The sequence below is a fragment of the Aedes albopictus genome, chromosome 3, assembly GCF_035046485.1.
Source record: "Aedes albopictus strain Foshan chromosome 3, AalbF5, whole genome shotgun sequence".
Lineage (NCBI taxonomy): Eukaryota > Metazoa > Arthropoda > Insecta > Diptera > Culicidae > Aedes > Aedes albopictus.
Genome location: NC_085138.1, coordinates 450,008,906 through 450,034,886, shown reverse-complemented (window position 1 = coordinate 450,034,886; position 25,981 = coordinate 450,008,906). Strand labels below are relative to the sequence as shown.

General features: G+C 37.0%; 1 protein-coding gene across 2 annotated transcripts in view; it reads right to left on the bottom strand.

Moving 5' to 3' along the window:
- Positions 1–338: 338 nt before the first annotated feature.
- The window catches only part of LOC109407507 (zinc finger protein 423 homolog), a 177,732-nt gene continuing 152,089 nt past the window's right edge, over positions 339–25,981 (bottom strand). Inside the window, exons 5-10 of one of the 2 annotated variants that reach the window (XM_062856801.1) lie at positions 13,379–13,521; positions 12,005–13,315; positions 11,817–11,936; positions 10,958–11,746; positions 1,986–2,345; positions 339–1,917 (exon numbers count right to left, since the gene is read on the bottom strand). In XM_062856801.1, the coding sequence (XP_062712785.1) occupies positions 1,119–1,917; positions 1,986–2,345; positions 10,958–11,746; positions 11,817–11,936; positions 12,005–13,315; positions 13,379–13,521 (3,522 nt within the window). In that variant the 3' untranslated portion in view covers positions 339–1,118. The remainder of the gene's footprint in view (positions 1,918–1,985; positions 2,346–10,957; positions 11,747–11,816; positions 11,937–12,004; positions 13,316–13,378; positions 13,522–25,981) is intronic. The other variant, XM_062856802.1, reaches the window with a different exon arrangement.

The following is a 25,981-nucleotide window of genomic DNA, read 5'->3' as shown; positions in this document are numbered from 1 at the left end:
CCCCTTTAACACCTTCGTCAAATTCACTTGAGAGCCTCTGAAGCCCCTTAAAACTCCTGTGAAACGCCCTAAACGCATTGAAACATCTTGAAACGCTTTGAAACGCCACTGAAACTCCCGTGAAGTTCACCTGAGAGCATATGAAGCCACCTTCTGAAACCTCCTGAAACGCCTGGAAACGCCTCTGACCCCCCCCCCCCCCTAAACACCCTTGAAATCCCTCTGACCATCCCCCCTTTACATTTGGAAGCCACTTGTCCTTCTTAAACTTCTTTGCAACCTTGAAATCCATTAATCCATTTAGGTAAAAAATCTATTTAGGCAGTCCCAACTCGTTAAATAAAGGTTCGGGTGCATTAGATTTGTAGTAATAAGCTGAATTTTTGGTATGGTGAGATTCTGCGTTTCTGCAATAAAACGGTGCAAACAGCGTGGGTCTATGATTCCTAATGCCCAATTTGATGCTGTTTTCCATGTTTTGCCATTTCAACAACACAGTTTCTCAAAGTTTTGCTCAAACAGCATCAAATTCAGGGCTGCCAAGTATCAGTTTCAGTGCCTGTTTTTCTGCCGAAAATGAATGACTGCGGCGGTCGTTTCAGTTCCTCGATGTGAGAACCGACAGAGTCCGAGAGCTCTATTCGTGAGCGACCCAACCAAGTTTCATTCCCAGTCATCCACACACTACTCATGCTGACAGGCCGTTCGTCTCAAATGGTGGCTGGGTTGAGTGCCCTCTGGGTGAAAACACCCAATTACAGAAAGTTCAATGGAAATTTGGCCCTGTCAGCTCTCGCGTATTAGAAGCGTATTAGAATAATATGTACGTGGAACGCTGAGTAAATTTTCTACCTCGTTTGTGAAATAAGATGGATTGAAGCATGAGAAATTTAATGTTTGTAATTGAAACCGAAAGACCTATTAGTAAAATAGGCTATTGGAATATTTGGCGAGCAGAGTAATAAACAGCTGCCAGTTTAATACAATATACTAAAAATGTAGGAATTAATGTCTGATCCAACTTCGTCCCAGTACGAATTCATCATAGTCTGATCTACACTGATTTCATTTTTTACATCTGGTCTTTATAAGACAAAGGAAATATTCACTAAACGAATTCATTCTGAGCAGTCGTTAGAATTTTCTTCGTTTTCGCTGTGATTTGATCCATTTTCGTTTTTCTTACTTTCCTCGACATTATGCTCAACTTCAATGTACTCATCGTCTTCTTCAGCCTCTTCGAGCTTTTCATTGATATCGAGATTTTCTTCTGGATCTTTGAAAACATTCGTTTCCGGCGCATTTTCTGAATGAGTTTCTTCGTCAGCTTTTGAAGCCGATTCAATAATTTCGGATTTTATATCTTGAGTAACAGCTAAATCACTCGAAGTCTTAGTAACTAAATGTACCTTACCAAGTTCATGATCGATGAGGTGATGTTCTAGCTCAGCTCGAAAGTAGAAAGCTTCATCACAGTGATTACAGTCGTATGGTTTTGCCTGCGGCCCATGATCAGCAATGTGGTTTTGAAGTCCGGCGGACGAAGTAAATACAGAAGAACACAGGTAGCATATGTAACCGCGATCCTCACACCCGGCGAACGTGTGATCAATTAAATGTTCTTGCAGCTTTTGAGCATTTGAAATGTGTTTCCTACATAGATTACATTTAAATGTGCTTTTAATCTGGCTTTGTTGGACATGCTGTTGATGACTAGATATGTCGTCTTGAGTTTGAGTTACGGATGGCGTGGGAGGTAAAGACGGTTTGATAAAGTTATTGATTGACAGCATCTTAGATGGAAAATTATGTCGCTTAATACAAGACTCGCAGATTTTCGTATCTTGACTCGAACTCAAAGACTCCAGGCAAAGTGCACATGTCCTTTCATTTGTTTCGTTGGATTTTGTGTGGAATCTGTAAAAGGTAAAGATGAAAATATTCAAAATGCTGTTAAGTCAAGTTAAGCATAATTAACAACTTACTTTGCATGTAAACTAATCTCAAATTCTGAATTGAGAGTTTGCCGACAGCATATACATTGAATGGGGAACCGATCTTGTTCTTGGCTAGATCCAGCGTTGATGTTACTGTTGGACGTATTATTCGAGTTAGTAGATCCGGTTGCCGCAGTTTGATGATGCTGCGTAAGATGTATTTTGAAACTGTGAGCGTCTGGTAAAGCTGCTGAACAGTGTGAACAGCGTCCTGAAGCACCGACTTTGCAATGAGTAAGTTTATGTTCTGCTAACACTGCTGGCGATGGGAAAATTTCATCGCATATCAAACATTTATGTTTTCCGCCGGTGTTGTGGGTGATTTTCATATGGTTTTCCAGTTCGTTTCTGAAAAATATGGACATTATTAGTAGTTTGCATTCATTGCCTTATGTAGTGGTCACAAACAGCTCAGTAAAAAAAGATTTTTAGAGAATTCATTTACCGTGGAGGGCCCATATTCTGCGCATCTAAGACTTTTTCAATTTCAATCAGCTGTAACAAATTCCAAATCAAACGGATTTGGCTGAATTTTTGACTGCACATTAGAGTGGGTCAAAGTTGTATGGAGAAACTTTAAATTTGATCGCACCAACCCGGAACAAAGCTTTTTCAAACTGTATTAGCGTCCAAAACAACTGTGCAAAATTTGGGAGCGATTGGTTGCGTCCCCGTATTCCGCATTGCAATTGAAATTTGTATGGAAGTTAGTATGGGAGAACGTACTTTTTTGCATTTTACTCATAAGTTGAATTCTTTTGTCTAATACCATGTAACTAATAACGTTAAAGTATAGCCTAGGATGTGCCGAAAAACTTTGCCGAAGACCGCAAAGAGATCCGACGCTTTTGAAAAAAGTTATTCGCCTGATAACTTAGGCCAAAAATTGAGATTTTATTATTGATGTTATTCCTTTACATGTTAAATGTTAAGCACAACTGGGCAATCTTTACTTTATAACTTTTTTCACAAGTGTCGGATCACTTTGTGGTTTTCGGCAAAGTTTTTCGGTATATCCTAGGCTACACTTTACCGTCATTGGTTAGATTGTTTTAGACGAAAAATTTCAATTTATGAGAAAAATTCAAAAAAGCACGTTTTCCCATGCTAAATTCCATACAAATTTCAATCGCAATGCGGAATACGGGGAAGCAACCAATCGCTCCCAAATTTTGCACAGTTACTTTGGACGCTAAAATGAATCGAAAAAGCTTTGTTCCGAAAAATCGACTTCGTTGACCCAGTCTACTGCACATAGTTATTAGCTTTGTAAATGAGGGAAAAATATAATGCTTATACAAAACACTCAATTTATATGTAAAATCATGAAAATTCTAAAGTGTGTCTCTGTTCCTAATTCTGCGCACCCTTTTTTGGAATGTTCCTTATTCTGCGCACTAATGTTCCTAATTCTGCGCACATGGGAAAAACTCTAAAAAGATAACATATTGTAATGAGAACATGATTCATAGATGAAATTCAATTGAATTCTTCATTTTCAACTTTCATACGACATTACGACCATATTGGAACTTTGCATGTCCTCAACATTGATACTAACAACCTTGATTACTAAGCAAAGGGAACTTTAATCATAATACACAAAAGGATTTTGTGGCATTATCGAATACTACTACGTAAAGTTTTATAGTTACTCGCATATGCACATTTTAGTAAAATTCACTTTCATTTCTAAAGGCAATACAAACTTTTTTCGCAATGACAAGGTGGCACAATCTTTGTTTGCAAACAGAGACTTCTTTCTTGTCTAACTCCAAGGTATCCACTGTTTAAGAAAATTCCATGAAAACTCACATCATTTGACGAATGCTTGCATGAATACATAAAATTTCCCCCGAGGTTGATATCAAACTATCAAATTTTCGTGATTTGTGCCAACGTAAGAACAGTAACGACATTCACAATACGCGCGACGTGAGACGAAACATAACACTTATAGTTCTTACAATCGTCAAGATATTAAAATTTACCTTTCGTCGACCGGTTTCGGGCGCGATGTCGCCCATCAACAGAACTATAAGTGTTATGTTTCGTCTCACGTCGCGCGTATTGTGAATGTTGATATCAAATGTTTAAAACAAGTGGTTAGTCTGGTCGAAGTATCAGATCAAAAATCGTAAATTAGCCTTCAAAGTTCATAAACTAACTTGTTGAGCCGTAATTACATTCACCGGATTGCTAGAAACATTGTATATCCTAGTTATAACTATGGTGGCATTTATATGATGTTTGTTTATTAATTATATGTTCAAAACTTAGTGTTGAAGTGTCTGCGCAGAATTAGGACCACCATTTAATACCGGTTCCTAATTCTGCGCACCTAAGAAGAACAAGAAGATTAAAAAAAGAAGAAGAAAACTCAATTGTGTTTTGCCTATTCTGATTCCTCGAAGACAGCAGTACAGGATGCGCATGGAAAAGCAGACATACTCTTCATTATTCATGTCGCAAAATGCTTCAGTTCATGAAGCAACTTTTTAGCAGTTTCGCTAACGGACACAGATTTCAGACAATTTACAGTACCTGCAATATCATTTTATTTTTTTACAAAATAATGATCGTTGATTTGAAAAAAAAATTCTTCTCAAACTTTTTCGTTACTATTGAAGCAATATTCAAAAAAATATATTTGAAGCTAATATTGAACTAGCGTCCGTGATTTTGTGGTATATTCGAGAAAGTGCGCCGAATTAGGGCCGGTCACGGTAATTGATTTCAAATATTTATCTAAAACGAGGCGGTTATCCAACGTCACAAGTTCAAGAAACAACAGAACCATGTGTTTCAATTTCCAACGCTTGACCGCTGAAGGGTATGCTGAGCGAGAGAATAGAAACGAATAACAGATCTGCCGATGTCAAGTGGTTTCTGGAGCGCCGGAAAGCATGGATCGGAACGAAAGGCGAAATTTTTATGCAATTGTCCGTGCGGCACAAGGTTGCGCCAGTGCCCACCATGTGCAATTATCGGCAGGGAAATAGTGCGCGTTTCGCCGTAGATTCTCGCGCAAAAATGTGCAAAATCGCTGACAGATCGTCGCCAGTACATCAAATATACTTACAGATAAAACTGCGGCGAGGACTGGCGACAGTCAGATGGAAGGAGCAGTTCGAAGATTTGTTGAATGGTAACAATGAAGGTGTACCCAGGTACAGTAGGCTGCGGCTTATTTTAAAAAAGTTGTTTAAACCTGGAATTCGTAAGCTCTTCTGGATTCAAATGACATAAATAGAGAAACCTCTGAGTGTGAGTCAAAAATATTGAGATTTAGAGGAGGCGCAATCGCCTCAAAGTTGAATTTTCGAGTAATAAAAATGTGTTTTCACTTCAAGTGCCATAACTTTTTCAACCTTCAACCGATTTTCAATCTTTTTTATGAATCTCTCACAAATGAAATTTTAAATAAATGCGTAGAACATTAAATTTTTCTAAAGGCATGCGAAATGTGAGTTTTTAAAGATTAAATTTATTTTTTCTTCTTTTTACAAAATAAATAAATAAATTTAGAGTCCCATAACTTTTTAACCGTTTGACCAATTTCACATATTTTAGCTTGCTTTTGTAGATATTTCTGTTGCATATCTTTGTCCCAAACAACCTATTCATCAAAGTAGTCGTTTTTATGATACTTTTCACCAAAACTGCCAAACCATGCCTTAAAACTTGTTTTTTTTTCATGCAAAATTGGTGTTTTTGACGATTATTTACAATTTTTTACTCCAAACCAGATACTTAGCATCATATTTAGGTATATGACACAAATTGGAGGATTTTTTTCCTCGCATTTAAAACATGAGAATATTTTTTGATTCAGAACACTCCAAAAATTTAAGTTCAAGGCTGCCATACGATTATTTAGAATACATTTTTCACTTTAAGCCCGCAACTAAGCATGAAAACAATTGAAATTTTGCCAAAATTTTGAAAAATACGTGTTTTTGAACGGTTTTTGGTATTTATCCATCTTGAAACGATTTTTTTTAAGGTACAGTTTATTCACAGCATTCTTAGGCAACAAAAGCAAGCTTAAAAAATTTGAAATTGGTCAAACTGTTAAAAAGTTATTTTACAAAAAATTACAGAAAAAAAATGAAAATCGGTTGGAAATTGAGAAAGTTATGGCACTTGATGTGAAAACACCTTTTTATTACTCGAAAATTCAACTTTGAGGCAATTGCGCCACCTCTAAATCTCTATTTTTGTGGCTCAAACTCAGAATTTTCTCTTTTTGTGTCATTTGAATCCAGAAGAGCTTACTAATTCCAGGTTTCAGTTACTTTTGATAAATAAGCCGCAGCCTAAGGTACAGGTCAACTGCAGCTAATGCAGCCTAAGGTACAGGTCAACTGCAGCTAATGCAATAAGTGGAACCATCACCTCCAGATAAGGTTAGGAAAGCCATAAACAAACTGAAAAGCAACGAGACTGCGGAGTAGGTTGACATACCAGTTGAACTTCTAAAACGTAACACTCCGCAGCTGAACGACCATCAATCCACCAGATTTTTTTTTTAAGAAATTGGAGGATGAAGAATTACCCAAGATTCGGTTAAATTGCCTTATATCCGACATTTGTATGGCGAGAAAAAAGTAGTTCAAATTCCACGGGACCCTCTAGAATTGTGCCTTTGGATGAGTAGAGCAACATATGAAAGACTCAGCTGAATCGGTCACAAACTGAGCTTTCGCTGAGTTGAATTATGTTTGGGGAAATTGGATTGCATCTGTTCCAACTGAGGAACACAGAGTAACACCGGAGGAATTGGCTTGATTTCCCCTGGGCCTGAGCTGGGTTGCATCAAAGGTTCGGAGCTGAGCCCACCGTAAACTCGCTGAGGACCCGAGAGAACTAGGACGGACACCCTTTGGCTGACAGGTTCGGCTAGAAATCGTGGATGCCACGAATCAAACACGAAGATACACTTCTGAAACAGAACTTTTATTAACCCTCGAGCAGTCGCGTCTTCGGCCACCCTCAGCGACACCACGCACACGCTGTGTATCACAAGCGTGCTTTTTTCATGGTGCCTGTACTTGTTACAAGTTTTATTTTTGTGTTATGTGTTCTATTTTAACCTGTTAATATTTCCTTGATTGAGATGCACATTTATAGTGCTCTGGAGTAATAGAGTATCTTGAGATATCATTGGTCTCTCATTGATGGCCTAAATTTAGGTCATTTTGGGCTCTGATATCAACTAGAAGACTTCCCTAACAAAGACATCAAAGTGTAGACGTCGCATATTAAAATTTGATTCATAGGATTAGAAATTTTCAGACAAAACTCAAGCTATAAAAGCAACTAATGCTGCGAAAGAAACGCAACCTGCCAGATAAAATACGATTACAGGATTGGACTGATGGACCATCAACGTCGTCATCCTGTCATCGGAAATTGTTATCCAACAGGGTAACTGGGCAAAATCTGTGTTTTGTGTTGTATATGTCCACATGTGATGCCCTATTATAATTACGCATTTGTAGTGCTCCATATGTCATATTTCTAATATGCATTTGTAGTGCTCCATATATTTTCGCAATATTGGCGCCCAACGTGGGGCGCGGATTTTGGCAGGGCTTATTGTACTTTCGTAATATACTCAGTACACGACGCGACCGCTCCCGGGTTAATTATTTGTGTACACCTACGTGGTTCGAGAAAAAACTGATGATGAATGGTGAAATGAATTAATGCTATGGCTATGGTTGTGGTAGACTGCCTCTTCAAGAGGCGCTCCAAAGAGTTCCTGGAGGAATCCTTGACGAAACCCTCTAAGGAATCTCAGAAGAAACTCCTGGAAGAATCCCAGAAATATCTCCCTGAGGAATCCCAACAGCTTCTGGAGGAAATTCAAAACAAATTTCTGGAAAAATCTTGGAAGAAAGTTCCCGAAGGAATCCCGGAACTTCTGGAGAAAGTTTTCTCCCAGGAAGGAACTCTTGGACCACCTTCTTGAAGGAAACACTTCAAAAAAAATCTCAGAAACAGCTTTTCAAGGAGTCTCAGAAGAAGGACAAAGAACTCCTTGAGGAGAACTTCTAGAGGAATGTCAGAAGGAACTCATTTAGGAATCCCAGATGGAACTCCTGGTTCATTAAAAAGAATCCTAGAGAAATCCAAGAAGGAACCGAGAGAAATCCTAGAAGGAACACCGGGAGGAATCCTTAAAGGCACACCTGGAGGAATCACAGAAAGAGCTCCCGCAGAAATTTTAAAAGATAGAGTTCCCAAATAGAGGAATCCTGGAAGAAACTCTTTGAATAATCTTAGTGGGAACCCCATGAGGAAGCCCAGGAGGAACTCCTAATGGAATACCAGAAGTTCCTGCAGGAACCTTGGAAATAATTACTAAAAAAATTCCGGAATTCCTGGAGGCATCCCAGAAGTAATTCTTAGAGTGATCGTAGAAGGATTCTCTGGAGAAATATCATAAAAAAGGATCTGGGGGAATTCCCGAAAGAACTCTATGTATCAAAAGGAATCCCTTTAGAAATATAAAAATAGGTCTTCAACTCCTGAAAGAATCACAGAGATAACTTCTGGAGGAACACTGAACAAACCATAGGAGGAATGCAGGACCAGAAACCCCTTCTGGGTTTTCTCTAGGAATTGTTTTTTTTTTGGGGTTTGCTTCAGGAGTTCCTCCTGTGATTCCCCAGGGATCTCTTTTTACGATTCTTCCAAGGATTTATTCAGAATTCCTTCAGATATTCATTTTGGAGTTCTTTCAGAAGCTTTTCTGACATTCTTAAAGATGTTGCATCTGGGATGCCTCCAAATCCTTCAAGGAGTTTATTCTGGGCTACCTCCAGAAGTATCTCCTTGAGGAATCCCAGAAGGAATCCCAATTTCTGGAGGAATTTCAGAACAAATCCCTGAAAAAATCTCGGAAGAAAATTCCTGACGGAATCCCGGAATTTCTGGAGAAAGCTTTTTTGCCAGGAAGGGACTCTTGGACCACATTCTTGCAGAAAACACTTTAGAAGAAATCTCAGAAATAGTTTCTCAAGGAGGCTCAGAAGAAGGAAGAAGAAGAAGAAGAAAAAGAGAAGACAAAGAAGAAACTCATTTAGGAATCCCAGACGGATCTCCTGGTTCATTAAAAAGAATGCTAGAGAAATCCAAGAAGGAGAACCCCAGAAGGAATCCTAGAAGGAACGCCGAGAGAAACCCTTGAAGAAACTCCGGGAGGAATCCTTAAAGGAATATCTGAAGAACTCCCGCAGAAATTTGAGAAGACAGAGTTCTCAAATGGAAGAATCCTGAAAAAAAAATCTTTGAATAATCCTAGAGCGAACTCCTTGAGGTAGCCCAGAAGGAACTCCTAATGAAATACCAGAAGAAACTTCTAGAATATTCTCAGAAGGAACTCGTGGAGAATTAATTAAAAATTAAATAATTAAAAATTTTCCTGAAGTAATTCTTAAAAAGATCGTAGAAAGATTCGCTGGAGAAATATCATAAAAAGTTTCTGGGGGAGTTTCCGAAAGTACTCTTTGGACCAAAAGGAATCCCTTAAGAAATCTAAAAATATGTCTTCAATTCCTGAAATAATCACAGAGAGAACTTCTGAAGGAATGCTGTACAAACCATAGGAGGAATCCTATACCAGAAATTATTTCTGGGATTTCTCCATAAGTTCTTTGTGAGATTCTTCCAGGCATTGTTTTTGGGATTGCTTCAGGAGTTTCTATTGAAGCTCTTTTCACGATTTTCTAAGGTTTTATTCAGAATTCTTTCAGATATTCCTTCTGGGGTTCTTTCAGAAGCTTTTCTGATATTCCTAAAGATGTTGTTCCAGGAATAATTTTCGAGATTCCTTTAGATTGAGTTTTCGAAAACTTGTCATTTTTTTAAAGATCATCATCAGATATGGTTTTCTTGTTCCTCAGAGTATCAACAACTATTTTCTGACACAACCGTGACGTTACAACGTTTTGACGCCTTTTTGGTCAGATTTTTCATTATAACTCTTAAATTTGACCGTGAACCCTCAAATATTTTTTTTTGCATATTCGGATTCCTTGTAAAATTTTCAATAAGTTTGATCTTTTGAACAGTTAGTTTCCATTGCAAAAGTATGTTAAAAATGGGAATTTGTAGCGTGACGTTACAACGTTGTAACGTCACGCTACTCATTCCCATTTTAACATACTTTTCCAATGAAAACTAACTTTTTAACAGATCATACTTATTGGAAATTTTACAAGAATTCCTAATATGCAATAATATTTGAGGGTTTGCGGTCGAATTTACGAGTTATAGTGAAAAATCTAACCAAAAAGGCGTCAAAACGTTGTAACATCACGGTAGAATGTGTCTTCTTCATTTTGAGTCACGACGTTCTGAACGGATGTCATCCAATTTCTCATATATTCCGGCTGCAAACTTCTTACAAACTTCAACTCGTTTGCGGCAGCTTAGTTTAGAATTAGCTAGTAAGTAAAAACACACATTGATAAAAATTAAAAAAAGTTTACGCCAGCTCAGTTTTACACCCATTGAGCTGAATCTTTCACAGGGTGTTCTTCTCACCCAAAGGCATGATCTTAGGGAGTGCGCAGTGGAACTTTTCGACATTTGTGTGTTTGGACCAGTCTAATCCACAATCTAGAGACTAGAGTGCGCCAGTTGAAAAATGGTTTCACTTTTTAGTTCGGCTTACGAGATCTTGTCGCGTATTCTGTTCTACAAATTCACCATCAGCTTACTGATTTTAAAGCAGCGTAAGATTCACTAGAGAGAAAATGCGATTTGACAGATAATTTCAAAACATGGTTCTCCGGTGAAATTAATTAGGTCGATACGTGCCACGCAGGATGGATTAAAATGAAGTGTTTGAACCGTAGATGAAGTTTCATCTCATTTTTTACCTTAGATTCTTGACCTAGTTTTCCCGAGGCATTTGTGCTTTTAAATTAAGAACAGGTTTTACTAACCTCGAACGAAAATCTCCGCTACAGTAGGCACACCTCAAGCTGACTCCCGTTTTAAGATTGTGCACAATTTTCCTATGGGTTTGCGCTTCGTTCTCGGTTCCGAAGTCGTTCCTCTCACAGATGCCACAACTGTAGTAGTTGCTAGAACCACTGTTCATACTAGAATTGGAAACAAGTTGCTTGTCGGGTCCAGCAGTTGATCCATCGGAGTTAGTCGCTGCGGGTGCCACGCCGGAAGCATTTGTACCATATCTATGCAATAAGGTTGTTGGAGAATAGATTGCAGGTGTCTTTGTTACTCCAGTTGAATTGGACGATGAAGTTGACTGTGAACTTCCACCTGTATTGGGTGCATTGTGATCTGGTGAATATAACCCATTGATTGACGCTGATCGTTGATTATACAGGTTCAGCAGAGCTTTGGATGGTTGTGCATTATTTGGGCTTACAAACCCTTTTTTAGATTGTTCTAGATATCGTTGCGCGTGTGATTTGCTTATACTGTCGTAGAATCCGTGCAGAAAACTAGGATTTTTCATAGGATTCAGAGTATCAACATGCAAAGGATTATACAATTTATTTGCTGCATACAAGTTTTGCCAGCCAGCTGCTGCCGCAGCCATTTGTCCTTGTAACTGTAAGTAGTCAAGATTATTGGTGTTGACAGTGCCATGTACCGGACTCGGTGTTAATGCTGCTGCGTTGGAAATTTCTTTCTGGCTGTGATGGGTTTGCATGTGCCTGTCTAGTAAAAATTCAACGTGAAACGATTCTGGACATGCGGGACACCTAAGCATTAACAAAGAGAAAATGAAAAAGTTGAATTAATTTGTAATGATTTTGTTTATGTTATTCATACTTAAACTTTCTGGCATGTGCAGCTAAATGAAACTGCATTTCTAGTTCTGATGAACACACTACTCGACAAAACACGCATTGTACAGCACCAGGGGTAATATGTCTTGAACGAATGTGACTCCTGTTAACAAAAAAATCATAAAATTTATTTACTATTTTGTATTAAATAGTCTTCATGTGAATGCTTACCTGAATTCTCGCTCCGAACGAAATACTTCCGCGCAAGCTGAACATCTGTAGAGCTTCACTTCATTGGAGTGTGCGACGGCGAAGTGAACCTGAATGGTAACTTTACTATCGAAAGTTTCTTTGCAAAGAACGCATTTGTATATCACTTGAGTATGGGAATCGTATAAATGCTTATGCAATTCTTCGGTTTTCGAGAATGCTTTGGAACAGTTTGGATCGCAAACATACTCAGTGCTGGTAACGATATAGTGTCCAGTCACGTGCTTTTCGTAATCTTGCTGGTCTCCCAATGTGATACCACATTGCTGACAAACGAATGACGATGTTGCTGCACCTTGTTCGAGATGTGCTTTGAGATGGGTGCGAAAAGATTCAAAATCGGGTAGCGCTGCACTACATTGATTGCAAAGGTAAGCTCCCGGTGGATTTGGCAATACTGAACCCGGTACGAAATTTGAGCTGTGTTCCTGATTTTTTCCGGAATTCTGGTTTGGGGCCGAATGGTTCTCGTTTTCCGATTTTAGCTTCTTTAACCGTGGCTGGCTTAAGTCTGTTGGGGCAAGTTGTTCAAGAGCGTCTTGTGAGTTATCATTTTCATCTCTTTTCTCCTGTTTGATGGATTTTGTTTCCACTGCGATGGGTGTTTCATCATTCCCATTTTCATCTTTAATACTTTTTTCGCTTGATGATCGTTCACTTTTTACTTCGGATTGCTCCTCTTTTTCAAACAACTTTGCCCCGTAGAATGAAGTATAGGTGCTCATGAGATTTTTATTAAGCTGTTCTAGGTAGTTACTAGTGTTATTTATTTTGTCTAAATGACTTGTTTTTAGGTGATTTAGCATAAGTGGAACTGTAGGAAATTTCATTGTACAAAACTCACAGGACACTGGTGAAAACGGTATAATTGAATCAGGTGAACTATGTCGATGGAAGTTGTTTTCATTCAGCAGTATATTGCTGTGCATAGTCTGAACATGGGCACCCAGTTGTTCGATATTTGAAAAGTCATTTTGAGTACAATACATACAGGTTAACTCTCCGGACTTTAGCAATTTGGATCGGTTAACCATCATTAAATTCTGTTCGTAGGGAGAAAATTTCCGTTTTGGGTTGGAAGCACTACTCGACAAAGAGCTAGTCGACCGTGGGCTGTACGTTAGATTTGGACTTCCTGTTAAAGCTATTTGCTTTTTGTGGTTCTGCATGTGACTTGTTAGAGCAGCTGCAGTGTTGTAGCCTCGATTACAAATTGTGCACTGAAATGGCTTCTGGTTGTCGTGAGTTTTCATATGAATTTTCAAATGATCACTGTAAGAATATTTTATTTATTGTGTGAGTGCAAAGTATTCCGATCACATGCAATGCACTTACCTTCTAGAAAATGCCGCTTCACAATGAGGACACCGGTATCGCCGATCTCCCGTATGCAGCTTGGTATGACGATCTCTTGACCTCTTGTGTTTGAACAAACGAGCACAATATTCGCACTTGAACGGCATATGTTCGGTATGGCTCTGTGGGCAAGAAAAGATTCAAAAAGATGAGTTGAAAATGAAACTGTTTGTATAGTTGAAGAAAAGGAAGTCAACGAAGTTGCATATTAAATAAATCAAGTCGCGAATCTCATGCGGAATGGCTATCGAAACCAAGCGTTGCATACTCGAACCAAAAAGAGCCCCCAGTGGAATTCCGTAAAACAAAGGCGGCGCAAAGGAACGCCACCATAAATAAAATTGCGTCATGGTAGCAAAAACTGTGTTGGAATCGAACGGCAATTTTTAAGCGCTCCTTCACAATATGTGCGTACCTACCTCCTGGCTTGGGATTCTCTACTGCTTCGTCACACTTTGACGACAAATGGATATAAAAATTATTAAACACAGTTTTGTATGGCACAAAAAAAATAAAATTCTGATCACATGGGTGAAATAGTTTTGATCGATCCTCGATTCAAAAATCATCGTGGTGGCATCATGATACATTATTCCCTTTGTATTTTACGGGTTGTGAAGCTTCCGCTCTGGCTGCGGGACTCGTTCAGTTCACAAATCAAAATTCTTTTTGACAGTAAAATAAGTGCTAAAGAATGTCATCATCTACACGACACGTTATCTTATTTTTATGATCTTTCTTTACACTCAAGGTGAAGTGTAAAAAAGTAGAGTATTAAAAATTCAGTTTCAGAATTAAAAGTTATGGATCAAACGAAACATTCCGAAATTATTATCATTATCAATAAGGTGAGAGTGGTAAATGTTAAGTAATCTTCAAACAGCAATATATCCTCAATGTGTGGTAAAATATAGCAACTCTAGCCACATCATAGGGTATTGATGGGCCCAGATTTTTTCGAGTTTGAAATGAGCATTTAAAAAAAATCTTCAGATTTCAAGCTTATATTGACTTTTTTTAAGGATTACTTTTACGATGCTCAGAAAAATTAATTGATTTTTAAGCAGCGCAAGGTTCACTAAAGAGGAAAAGCGCTTTGACAGATAATTTTAAAACATGGTTTTCCGGTGAAACTAATTAGGTCGATACGTGTCACGCAGGATGGATCAAAATAAAGTGTTCGAACCGTGCAATAAGTCGTCGAAAATTGGGTTGAAACTCAAACATTTTGTATTGGATGAAAAATTGGTGAAAAGCTTTAAACCTCATTTACTCGAAAGTGGCTTTTTGTCACTTGCACCTCTTCGCTTTTAACCCTAACCTAAAAAAGTGCGGGGCATATTTACAATAACATAATCATTTTAAATTTTGATCATATTATCCTATACTGCCGTAATTCTGCAAAATGACGTAAGCGACAATTCAAATTTCGACGTCTTTTGGTATTAATCTGGTGAAATTATAACACTGTGGTATTTTCGCTATATTAGAATGCAAGATCTAATCGTAATCTGGCATCCATAGAAGGAAACTTGAAGAACAACCAGGCATTTGATTTTTTTTAAATTTTTTTTTATTCGTGAATTTTAACTTAGGTTAATTTTTCACACCAGGCATTTGATGCGCAATAACCAAAAATGTGCCACCATGTTTAATGTCGCTAACGTCACTTTGCAGAATTACAGCAGTATGTGTAGTGTAGGGGTTTTGCCTCGCGGTGCTCATTTTGGCAATAAATGTCAGCACGGTGATCTTCTTCAAAAAAAAAAAAAGATGCAATTTGAAGCTTGTTAAAAATGGTAAAAGATTCACTAAACTGCGGAAACCGTAGACTATTTAAATATTATCCTGATTAAACGTCGCGATCACCAAGGCAATCCTTGATTATATCACATTCGCAATTTCATGAAACCTTTCAATAATCAGATAGTCATGATTTACGCAGTCATTTAATCTTTTTGGTGAATCCCCTATATATTTTCCGATGCGTGTTTTTTTACGCCGTTATGATATTGACATTGACTTACAATTTTTGGAAATTTTTGGACGGCGAATTTTCAGCGGATTTCTAGCGAGATTCGGCGATAGATTATTGTTATAAATTTTCGTAAATATGAGTCAAAAGTTCCTACAGAAATTTGTTCCTTGGGAAATTTGTAAGTGTGGCTATTTGTTTAAATATATTTATAACAGATTCTTTGGATAGCTCATGAAAGATCAGAGGAAAAAAAATAGAAAAATCATATGTAAACTTCCAATAAGAAGATGAAAAAAAAATTGATAATTTTATTACTTGAAAGATAACTGAAACATCTTTTTTCTCCGATTCTCGAAAAATAAACATACTTTATTCCCTTCCAAATTCCTCGTGAAGTTCTAGATGATACATTGCAATATCAATACGTTATAAACAATAGTATTGGTATGTGTTTAAGCGCTTCTGCTATAACTTTCATGACGCATATACAATTAAAACACTTTATATTGCCTATGTTAGATCTATTTTAGAATACTGCAGCACTGTATGGTCTCCCTTTTCAACCACGCACGAAGAAAGATTAGAATCAGTGCAAAAACAATTTCTACTTTTTGCTCTTCGTAAATTAGGCTGGACATCATTTCCACTTCCGTCTTACAAAGCACGCTGCATGCTTATTGACATACAGACTCTGCAAGAGTGGCGTGAAATCGCAATGATTTCATTCGTAAACGATATCGTTTCGCATCGTATAGACTCGCCTAAAATCTTATCAAAACTAAATTTTTATATACCTACTCGGCAATTAAGAAGTCGAAATATTTTCACAAGTAACCACCATCGAACAAACTACGCCAAATTTGGGCCTATAAATCGCATGATGGTTGCTTATAATAAACATTGCGAAACGATTGACTTTACCATGTCTAGGCAAAATTTGAAAACATAATTTAAAACCATTAGAAATAGGAACACTTAAAAAACAAAACACTACTAAATTTAATTTTTTTTAAATATATTTTTCAATGTATTTCATAATTCTATTACTAATAAATAAGAAAAAAAATATGTATATGTATAATGTACTAGTCTACGTCGGTTGACGAAATGAAAATGAAAATATATTAAGTCCTGTGTGGTGCAGAGGGCCAAATTGAAAGATCTCTATCCTAAGCGATTGCCTGTCATCTCCTTGACCTATGGCCAGGTCAAATTTGTTTCTTGTTGAGGCTGCGCCGCCAAGAACCTCTGGGGGAGTGGGGAGAGGTGGTTTTTTCATCTGGAAAACTTTTGGATGATGTAGGTTGACGAAGGGTACTATCGGCAGGTTTGTTCTCTTCGTTATGGCAGGTTTTTTGTGGGTCTAATTGCCTGAAATTTTGGCATATGGGGGAACTTACGTATTTTCGGCAGTTTTGTTCTCTTCGTCATGGGGGGGTTTTTATCAAGCTGAGTTATATGCCCAAATTTCAAGCAGTTTGGCCCACAAAAACCCCCCATGACGAAGAGAACAAGCCTGCTGATAATACCCTTTGTCACCGTAACTTAGCTTGGTTGGGAAAGATTTGAGGCCAACTCTGAGTTCAACAGGTTTCAAAAAACCCTCCAATGACAAGGAGAACAAAACTACCGAAAATACGCAAGTTCCCCTATCTCACAATTCTTTGGATTTGAGCAGGAACGTTTAGCAAAACGTCCACTCCTGGAAGGGCCGTAGCGTTGTCCCATGGCGCCCTTGGCAAGTGTCCAGGTTGGCGCCCCATGATATTATTACTCTGCTAAGTTTGTAATTATTCATTTTTTTTCAAAGTTTCTCCAAAAGTTGCACTTAGTGCAACTTCCCTCGTTTTTATCTGTTTTCTTATAATGTTTTTCAATCGTGTATTTTTTTTTTGGAATTTCAATGGGAGTCACCTAAAAGTTATCCGAAGTTTATTTTATACGAGTACTCACATTACAGATTTATAGCATAAATGATGCATAATTTTCTTCAGCAAATTTTACAGTATTTTTTTAAATTTATTTTTTGATTTTTTGATTTTTTGATTTTTCTTTATTATAAATTTTCGGCGATTAGTTTAATAGGCTCCACTAAAATTTTCCAATAACTTCACCAAAGATGTGTTCTGAAGTTTATTCAAAATATTTCTCAAAGGATCTGTGAAAAAATGTTAAGTAATTATTAGACAAACTATGGACATGGTTGAATACCAGGAGGAATTTCTAAAGAAATCTCTACATCAGTATTTGCTGAAATCTCTGGAAGAATTCCCGCTTGGAATCACAGGAATAAATAATGCTAGAATCTCTGGAGGAATTCCTGCAGAAATTTCCGGAGGAATACTTAATGAACATCCGGGAGAAATTCCTGCAATAATTTCAAATGGAATTAATGTACTAATTCTTGAATTAATTGCAGGAGCTGTTTGTGAAGAAATACTTGATAAAATGTTAGAATTTGTAGAGAATCATTTTTGGAAGAATTTCTGAAAAAAAAACTTGGAAAGAATCCCTAAAAAGGTTTCTTGAGGATTTTTTTGGGGAATTTAAAGAAAAAAATCACTAGAAGATTTAATGAAGAAATCCCAGGAAGAAGTTCTGAAAGAATCCACGGAAGGCTTCCAAAATAAACCTAAAGAAAAATTTTGGATGGAATCAATGGCAGATTTTCCAACGAAACATCTGGAGAAATTCCTGAATGAATTCCAAATTTATAATTTTCTGGAGTAGTTAATAAGGAAATTCATGGGAGGGTTTCTACCGGAATTCTACCAGAAATATATGGAGCAATCCCTAGTGATCATGGAATAATTTCGGTAGGTATCAATGGAAGTTTTTCTGATCGATGTGATAGATTTTTTTACAAAGGAATCTATAAATGACTTTCTGAAGGAAACTTTGATCGAATTTCTAAAGAATTCCATGGAAGACTGGAAGAATTTTCATAAAGAATTCTTGGGATTTCTAACGGAATCTATGTAGTATTTTCCATAGGAATCCATGGAGGAATTACTGACAAAATCTATTGAAGGGTTTCCAGGCATTTAATCCTTAAAGATATTTTTGCAGGAATCACTATACTAATTCCAAAAAAATTTTGGAACTTCGAAAAAATTATGGAAAATTATTTAATAAAATCCTTGGAAAAATATCGGGAAGAGTCCTTTGGGTAATTTCTGAATAAACTTCTAGATAACTTCCTGAAAGCCTCCCTGAACGAATTTCTAAAGGAATTTAGAAACTTCTTCGAACTATTTCAAGAAAAATCTTCAGAAGAATTTATGATTTGAAATTTGTTTTAAACAATCCCTGAAGGAGTTTCTGAAAGATAAATTTCTGATATATTTTTTGAAAGATTTTCTGTAGGAAAAAAATCCAAACAAATACCTGGTGGAATTTATGAAGGAATTCCTAGAATATTAAATTTGTTTTGGGGAAACAAAAATTAAAAAAAAAAAACTCACTGGTAGTTTTTTGGGTTAAAACAATTTGGACGATTTCTGATAGATTTGCTAGTTTAAAAGTTTAAGCCCAAAGAAACATTTACTGGAAATGGAAATTGGATGAACTTGAAGAGCATTAGGAATTTTCAAAAAGAAACATTCACTAGTCTTTCGAAAGCTTATTGATTTTATTTTGCTATTTACAAAACTTAAATAGCTTCTCAAAACAAAAAAGCAAATTCTTAAAAACGTCTAGAGAAATTTATTTTGTTTTGAGAATACGGAAGGACGTAAAACACATGATCAATCTTATATACTAGGAATAATTGAATATAAAGACTGCCCCAGAAAGTATGGACGCACCTAGTCTTCAATTGTTTGGGTCTAATCGATGGTTCTTGTTTCGGGTTTCGTTTTGGCTGTTTCTGCTTGCTATGAGATCGAAAATTTAAACGTTCTTTGCCACGATGAACATTGGAATTCGAAATGATAACTTTTTTGGACATACCCCGCTCTGTGTAAGTTAGAAGGTTTTTTCTTGTGCTCAAGCACCTTCATTGTTTGTTTATCCAAACGAGGATTAGCAGGATCTTTATTATTCATCCAATTTTCGCCTATGCTTAAACGTGGTATCCACACTATGGTTGCTGATTGCTGCTTGCACGACTTTCTCACTTACTCCCACCATATTTTGCTCATTTCCTAAGTGACCTTTCAAACTCTGTACATCGTTTGTGCCCATTTTTTCGATGATGTTTCGCTAAAAGCTCATGTATTTTGAAACAAATTGAAGGAATCGCAAAAACTGATAAACAAATGCTGAGAAAATAGGTTGACCAACAGGATGTAGCTTTCAAAAAAAACTAGTCATCAATAGTTTTGAAATACCAGTATTTTTTTAATGCGTCCATACTTTCTGGACCGGTCTTTAATAGATAACATTCAAGAAAACAACAGCATCATCCTGTTTCCTTCTAGCTTTAAGCCTTTTCGGCGCCCCTCTGAAGCTGGCGCCCTTGACGGGGGCCAACCTGGCCAACCGCACGCTACGGTTCTGACTACTGGTTCAGGGTCGACTATTGGCTAAAATACCCTATTTCTAGTTAACCGTGAACTGTGAAAAAATATAAAACCCTTAATAAACGACAAAATTTTGTGAAATGAAAGTATATACTTTCACATCCTACACCACAGCACCCAAGAGTATTTCGGATTTTGCTATTTGTGATGCAAATTAGACGAAATCAATGTAAAAGTTTTGACGAAGCCTTTCAAAATCAATGATATTCGGAAAATTTTGACGCAGTTCATTCAGATTAGGCATATTCACGTGAAAGTAGTGCATTGAGCTGAAAAAGTTAAAATTTGACCAATTTTCCAATTACTGCTGGAAATCCTTCAAGGAAACTTTGAGTACTCCTAAGAGCAATTACTAAATAAATATGAGTTGAAATTGTCTGACAAATCCTGGTTAGAATTTTTGGAGAAATCTGAAACAACCTTAGCAGGATTTTTAGCTGGAATTCAAAGAGAATTCCTAAAGAAACCCTTAGAGACATCTCTGAAGAAATCACATGACGAATTTAAATAGGGATCCTTGGAGGAATCACAGGTAGGATATGAATAGCAACATTTGGAGAAACGTCTACAGCGATCTCAGCAATAATATCTAGATATATCCTATCAGACATTTGTGGAGGAATTCCGAGAGTATTTTTCGAAAGATTTGAATTTCTCCAAGAGTCACACTATTTCTCGAGGGTTTACACCAAAAAGTCCTTCAGGAAGTCCCCTAGGAATGTCCAATAGGATTTCTGGAGAAGTTCCTTTTCTGATTTCTTCAGGTATTTTTCAAACGATTCCTCCACAAATTCCTTTTGGAATTTTTCCAAAAATGCCTGCTGGGTTTACTCAAGAAATTCCTTACGTGGTTCTTTCATAGATTTTTATTCAAGGCTTCCTCCAGAAATTCCTCTTGGAATTTTCCAAGTATTCTTCTGAGATTACCTGAGATTTATCCAGCAATTCCTGCTGTAACTTTTCTATGGATGCTTCCGGAAATTCATCCAGAGAGTTTTTTCAGGGTTTCCTTCAGAGTTCCTCTTGCAACGCTACAAATTCCTCGTATTCTTACCAACCTCGGATTTTCTTTATACATAGCTCTTTATCTGAAGACAAAGATCATCATAGATCTCAACGACAGCGTAGCGGTCGTAACGAAGTTTTTTATCTGACGATAGCGATCATCAAAATTTCCCCAAGAAGTCTTGCTGGGATTCCTCAAACTATTTTTGTTGGAAACCCTCCAGGAATTTCTTGTGGACTTAAAAGCAATAACTGCAGGAATATCAGCTGGAAATGCTTGAGAAATCTCATCAAGAATGTCTGGATAAATTCTGGTAGGAGTTCCTGAAGGACTACCAGCAGGCGCAGTATCATAACGTCCGAGGCCAAAATGTCCCAGGACTTTATGGCGCGTTTTTTCGTGGCATAACGTCCGAACATGCAGATATGCCACAGAGTCCAAGGAAAGGAGGCACATAGGATATTACGACGCATCAATACGTCCGGGACAGTATGGCCTCGCCCTCGGACGTTGTGATCCGGCCCCCTCCCAGCAAGATTTTTTTTTCCAGCACGACTCCCAGAAGAATCCTTGAATAAATCCCTAGAGGAATTATAGGAGCAATTTCTGAAGTAATCCTTTAGATAAATATATTTCTCTAGGCATGCCTGCTGAATTCCTCCGAAAATTCTTCCTTGGGTTCCATTTTCGGGAATACTTACTGACATTGCTTAAGCATTGTCAGTAAGGATATCTCTATCTGGTGCTAGAAGATCTCTTGGATGAATCCTTGCAGAAATTTCTACCCAGCCAAACACACGACGCATATGATGTCGAATAGGATGCTAAAGTGGAGGCGATATGCGTACACTTTACACACGGTTCAATATGACTTCGTGTTTGGAATGGCAAATTGCTGAAAAACTTTAAACCTCATTTACTCTTAAGTGGGTTTTTGTTACTTACACCCCTTTGCTTTTAACCCCCTCAACTGTTCCTACTTGGAAAATAATTGCTTAGAAATCATTCAGAACAGCCTGAGGGTTTTTTTTAATTTGTCAGACTTGGTGCTGACCATTTACAATCAATTTAATTTTAAAACTTCAGACAACATTGCTTTGAAAGTTCTAATGGATCTTTCGAAAAAATCCTGTAAAAACAGAAAGATGTTTGACGTGATTCTCCTAGGATAACTTCCTCCTTATATTTGCTAATAAATGCTAGACTTTTTTTTGTAGACTTTTTCCTCCAAGTTCGACAAAAGGCTGTAGAAACCTCAAATTTTGGTCGATGTAATTTCGAGAAAGTTTGCTTCTATGTATCAACCTACTGTATTTTGTAAAATGACCGTTTCCATTCGGTTTTCCGCATATTTTTAACGAAACCACTATTTACAACAGTAAAATGCTGCTAAACACCTTAACCTAGTCATGTTATCCATAGTTCGCAATCATTTCAAATGTAAGCTTAGAAACTTGTTCGTGTCTAGTCTGATAACTTAATTATGTCTATTTAAAGTAGGGGTTGTCACAACCGTTATACCTGCAGTATAGTCTTTCGGAATTCATTCAGCGCATCGGGTAAACCACACAGGCATGCGGGAAATTTGTATTGTCTCACTATCGAACATGCAAGCACCAGAAACCGATACCAAAGCCGGCTAGCCTTCCCGATTTGGGATAATTGCAATTATGACTTGTGTGATGCGCAATATGGAAGCGCTCAATGTTCATAAATCTGTTTTAACGCGCTCGCAAATGAACTGATCATAACGTGAATGAATCTTACAAACGCACGGCACACGGAGGGACATAACTTCTGGGAAAACAAGAACAAGTTTTGCCGACAAGAGATGCTCCATGGAGACAAGCTCGCAAAAGCATGTCGTGTTTTACACAGAACAGAGCAATAAATAAAAACTAGTCCGAACAATAATGGAAACAGCGCTAATCACGGAAGGTGGGCAGAGCGTTTTGTTTTTTGAACTTGCACAAACAATACCCTACTTCCAAAACCTAGGTAGGGGGAAATCATTTCTTAAACTACTAAGATGCTGTCATTTAAATAGTCCCTTGGCGTATGCTGCTTTCTTCGAAAGTATCATGGTAGAAAGGGAGAGAACCATTGTCAGTGTAGACCGATAGAGTTTCCTATACAAGTGACCGTTTCGTTTGGTTCTGTATGATTCCGGTAACAACGTCTCACCGAAATAATAAAGGAACAAGGAAAGAGTTCAAAACCTTTGCTCTCAAACGAGGGGAGAAAACGTGGTTCAACTATGTTGTCAATGGCTCGCAAATTCTTAGGAAAGTCCGTTCCAACTGTGAAGATAAAACATTCGTTGTTGGGTTTCCGACAGACTTGTGAGCATTTTATTTTTTATTTCTTGAACTCCAATAGGACTGTGATATCGATATCGGTTCTGTAGAATATCGATATCAATTATAGCTTATATAGCAATTAGAGATATCGGATTTATTTGATCACATCGGATAATATAGGTATTATATCAAACGCATAATTTGCCCCCACTTGTTGGATTTAATAACCGTTGACTAGTATATATATTTTTCGGTGACCAATACCGGTTTTGACGTTCCGGCCTAATCACATTTCAACCATCTTCAGACGCATAGTTTGCTCGTTGACTAGTTTCTTCTCTTCGTTTTGTTTTTTAGAAACTCTAACTCTATCTATGGTTTAAGTACTCTTCTTCAGCCTAAGCCCCCTTGTTCATCCAAGTTCAAAAACTGTCGATTTAAGTGCCGATTGTTGTCATTCTATGTATTTGTTATTATGCATGCTCACTCCTAACAAAACATGGGATAGGATGAAAATGGTAACACTTCGCTGACTATTTTTTATTTATTTTTTTAAATATTTTTCTTTCATAATAAATACTTTAGCTAAAAAAACCCAAATTTTCAAGTCATTTGGTAAAAAATTGAGTCTTGTAGGTTTTTTTCAAAGTTGAGGTTTTGTGTGGTACTTTACTAGTGTTTATTGTTATGATTCTATGAGCTTTCCTCGTGAGCTCGATGTAAAACTGAGGAAGATTTGAATTATGTGACAATATTGTAGGTGTTTTGGGGCATAAATAACCATTATAGGGTATTAGTTCCCTTATTAAGCATGTGGTTCCCATTTTCATCCTACGAAAAACAAAGGATTGAAGCGCTGTTTGTTTTGTTTCTTATTTTTGTATTTTTTGTTAGAAGTGAGCACCCATGAAAACAAAAAGAACGGAATCAATCGGTGCCGTAATCACTTGTTCTCCAATAGGATGAATATGGGAGCGTGAGATTACTGATGGCACACATACCCTATTTTAGGGTTCTTTTGGAATCCAATCACAAAATCATAAAGTTTTTACAACATGCAAAAATATTGACTTTTATGAAATTTTGGAGAAAATTTCGTATTAAGAAGATACAGTATTTGTTTACTCTAATAAATCAACACCATACACGGACCGTCATGTAGACGATTCAACAATAACAGTAGCAAACATCAGAAAACGATGCCGTATCCCGGATCTAACGTGAAATTTTGTCTAGTTTTTGGTAGAAATCCTACAAATAGAGAGGTGGCCCATTGTGGCCAAATGAACATGTTTAATCGTTTGTAGGAAGCCGTCGTTTGAAAGGTATTGCAATCGAAACTAAATAAATTATAATTAAATATTTTTATTACATAAAAATTGACGCACATGTAAATTTAGTAACAAGCAAGTAATTGAGTCAAGTACAAGACACTGAAGACGACCTTACAGTTGAGGTCGAAATACGTATCTGTCAAAGGATGCAAATACTTAGTGGAATTCAAAGAAACCGTACTTAACCCAATTTTCTTTTTATTTACAGATATTCCCCTAACAAGCCCAGGTTAATCATCAAGTAATTGATTCTGATTTCAAGAGCTCATGTTCATGAACATATTTTTGTCACTGCTTTTCTCAGCAAAACTACCATTGTTACTGCTTTTGCTTCACATCTGCCGATATTGGTTGCGCAACAATTTGCATTGCATTTTTGTTTTTTTTTTTGTTTTTATTAATTTGTATTTTAACTTAAATGCTAATTCTACACTTATTGCATTTTTGATTCCTTTGATTAGGTACGTTGCTATTCTTTCATTTAAAAAAAAAACGTCTTGAAAAACATTTTGACCAAAATTAGCAACAAAATACAACAATTTGAATCACAACAACGTTTCGTCCAGCGGTAAGTTAGGGTCCTATGTTGTGTTTGATTCCCCCGGGGACAGGGCGACGAAGTAACGAACTACCTTTAGACTAATCACGTTTTATTGGCGCACCACAGAGAGGCAGTGCTCCTGCTCTGTGGTGGAACTTTGCTTACAAACTGTTGGCAGGTGTTGTGAACAAAACAAACAGCGTTGCCGATTCGACATATGTATAGACTGTTTCAGAAATTATAAATACACTTTGTTTAGTAAATTAAATGAACTGCTATAATGATTTTTACCTACTTCTTTCAGAGTATAGCATATTGTACTCCATATTTTTATATTTCCTTTCAATTGTCTTGGTATTTTAAAGAACAGTCGAGTTCTTAAACAAATAACTAAATTTTTCAAATTTGCATTTGCACAAAGGTGTTTTTTAATGATTTCCACATTATTTATCACTAAATACCAAAAATTATCTAAATTTTTATGACATTCGCTTTCTCAACAAGTTGTCTAAAGAATGCCTTGATCAAAATTTGGGAAAAATCGATAAAGGCATTTCCACAACATTTTTTCGGAGATCAAGTTTCTCATTTTTTAAGGTTTTCTACGGAACATAAGAACTACCACACAGTTTCTTAGCTTTCCTGAACGCATTTAATTTAAACAAACTTATTTTTTCAGCTCATTCGATCCTTCAGATGGCAAAGCTTGTCATACCATAAAAACGAATGCATTAAGCAGTAATTAAGACATTCGTTTGCTTAACGTTTGTTGCTACTGGTGTTGTTGAGAAACTTGAAACAAAAATTTTTGTTTTGAGAAGGCCCGTAATGGTGGTTCTTGATCAAATATTCCAGTAAAAATTACTCTTACCAATTGAGAAATATCTTTTATTATCGATA